This window comes from Calliopsis andreniformis, chromosome 9 (assembly GCF_051401765.1).
Source record: "Calliopsis andreniformis isolate RMS-2024a chromosome 9, iyCalAndr_principal, whole genome shotgun sequence".
NCBI classification, from domain to species: domain Eukaryota; kingdom Metazoa; phylum Arthropoda; class Insecta; order Hymenoptera; family Andrenidae; genus Calliopsis; species Calliopsis andreniformis.
The window spans coordinates 9,536,066-9,538,632 of NC_135070.1; the positions used below are offsets into that span (position 1 = coordinate 9,536,066).

Consider the following 2,567-nt stretch of genomic DNA (forward strand, 5'->3'; position numbering starts at 1 on the left):
GAACCCCGACGCCGCAGGTAGGGAGATCGATCGTCGGTGGGGAAAGGCGTCGCGCGGGAAGGAGGGACAGACAAGCGCGCGGCTTTTCTCCCGTGGATGGTAGAGAGTGTTAGGCGCACCTTGAAAAGGCTCAGCGCGGATGCTGACCGGCCTGGTCGGTCTGGTCGGCCTGGTTTACTTCCCAGCCAGACGTGTGTCCGTTCGTACGAGCCGCACACGCACGCGTGCAGCGGAGCTTCCAGGCCCCTGACCAGTGCGTAAGGTGCCCAGCGCGTTTCCAAGTATGTAGGTAACGCGACTCTGTCTCCCTACGTCTCCTCTCAGGCGGCTTCTTCTACGAGAAGACGAGGAAGAAGCCGGAAGTGCTCTGCTGGCCTGCATCGGGCGGCACGCGCGATCGAGACGTCGATCAGATGTGAAGTTAATTAATAGCTGAACGATGTCGACTTCTCTAATTGCGTTACGCTCATCCTCGTCACGATGATCGTTACTTTCGATGAACCTCTGTAGCTGCTATTAGTCGACGCTGAAACTCTAATCTACTGTGCGGTTCGAGTTTACGCAATCTCCTGGTTTGTTCACAGATCCTAAGATACGCGAGAGTTAAGATGCACAGATTAAGATACATAGTAACTGGGACGAGGAATGCCATTACAGAAGGGTTATTGGGGACAGGTGGAAAGACAACTCGCTTCAACGACGGTACAAACGTTAATCTCAATATATTTCCATATCTATAAATACACATGGCTGCCTCGCAGCTTCGCGCAGAACAATAAATACTGAGGATGATACGGTCGAATAGGCGCTGGTGGTGATCGTTTGGGAGAGAGGCGAAGACAGGTGACGCGTTGGCGAAACGGAAGGTCGCCAGAGAAAGATGACGAAGAAGGAGGAGGTTCGAAGAAGAAAGAAAGAAGTTGAAAGAAGTCACGAGGATGGACCCGAATGATCGAAGTGAAAATCGACGCTTGGCGAGAAGCGTTCGTCAAAAGCGAAGTTCGATGAGAGTCGAAGGGTGATCCCTTCGTTTTACTAGGTGGAGGATGGTTTATAGGCGGAGTAGGCAAGGTCGTGGCTCGATCTCGCCCAGCCGCTTGATCCGTGACCTCCAGAGACTTGGACGACCTCGTGTCCGTGGTCGCCGCCTCCTGAGACAAGCTTCTTCAAGCCAATGATGGAGGCCAGAACCAGAGCTAGTTTGCTGACGATCAGAGCCTTGCCTGCTAGGAGGGCAAGCGCGCCCAGGGCCAAGGGCACCAGAGTTCCACCGATTAGCAGAGGAATGGCGAGGAGGCCGCCCATCTTCTTCTTCTTGCGACCTGGTCAGACGGGACAACTGGTTCGCTAAGTTCGCTTAATAAGCCTCGCTCAGCGAAGCACAAATAATAGAATAATGACTCTATAAAGAAAAAGAGTGGGCCATACGGTCTAGTAGACCGGGAAATCGAATTCGGGACTGCTCTTTTTTCGGATGACTGCTTTAGCCTAACCGAATCTAGTCCTCCGTGATCCTAACACAGAATACTGATAACTTCTCACCTTCCTCCACGAGGCTACGCTGAAGTTCCTCGACGTTCGGCAGCTTCAGCTTCAGCGTGTGGCTCTGGAAGAACTTCATGACCTTATCGAAGATCATGGTGTTGAGGGCGTCCTCTTTGTCGTCCAAAGCCCTGGGCAGGCTGGCCTCGATCTCCTGAAGGGACTTCGGTGGCTCATCGTCGCTGGAGACGGAACCGTCTCGGATGAATGTGACGCCGTCGGCCACGTTCAACTGGGCGCTTCTGTACATCCTGTCTATTGCTGACAGGAGCCTCACTTTTAGGCAGGGGCTGATATCATCCTCGGAGCACTCCTTGTAGACCTGATATATCTGCTTAAGGTCACCGAACACGTTGCTGTTGCCACTGCTTGATCTTGCGATCTCCTCGTCGATGGAGTTGGTCTCGGCTGACCTTGAGGAGGCCGTGGCCAAGAGGACGGCCAGATACACGCAACCGTGGATGAAGTGTTTCATTTTTGTGGTCGGCAGAGTCTGCATGTGTTAAAAAGATGAGTTAATGACCTCTCGGGTTTGGTATAATAATAGACAAACAAATTCGTGAATACGATTCAGATGACAATATTACTCTGCTTTAGGCTTTAAATTGAAGCCGGATGTTAAGTGAATTTGCGGAAAAACTCAATTTCAAGGAATTGCACGTGAACTTAATGTACTGTTATTTGGAGCTAAAATTGGAAGAATAATGATATTCGATCTTAGGTCGACCAAATTATATTAGTCTTCTCAGGCTTCTACGTAAACCCTCCTACAACATATCCTTCACAAGCTGTACCATTTTCGATCGAATTGTCTAAGCTATCCCCTAACGAAGCTATATCTTCGTGTCCCCTTCAACTCTGTCGCGGGTCACCATACCTATCAAGTGGAGTATCCACCACGCGATTCGACGCGAATCAAAGCAACGAAGCTCCTGTTTCCGTTTCTCTCTCCTCGCGAGTCAACGTGGCTACCGATGTCTGCTCGGTCCTGACCACCACAACTCGGTATCTGACTTAGTGTACGC

General features: G+C 51.0%; 1 protein-coding gene across 1 annotated transcript; it reads right to left on the reverse strand.

The window, feature by feature from the left end:
• Positions 1-1,035: 1,035 nt before the first annotated feature.
• LOC143183126 (uncharacterized) lies at positions 1,036-2,017 on the reverse strand. The gene is made up of 2 exons (XM_076384565.1): positions 1,543-2,017; positions 1,036-1,322 (listed from the first exon to the last, which is right to left on the reverse strand). The coding sequence occupies exons 1-2, from the start codon at positions 2,015-2,017 to the stop codon at positions 1,036-1,038; spliced, it is 762 nt and encodes a 253-aa protein (XP_076240680.1).
• Between the last annotated feature and the right edge of the window lie 550 nt (positions 2,018-2,567).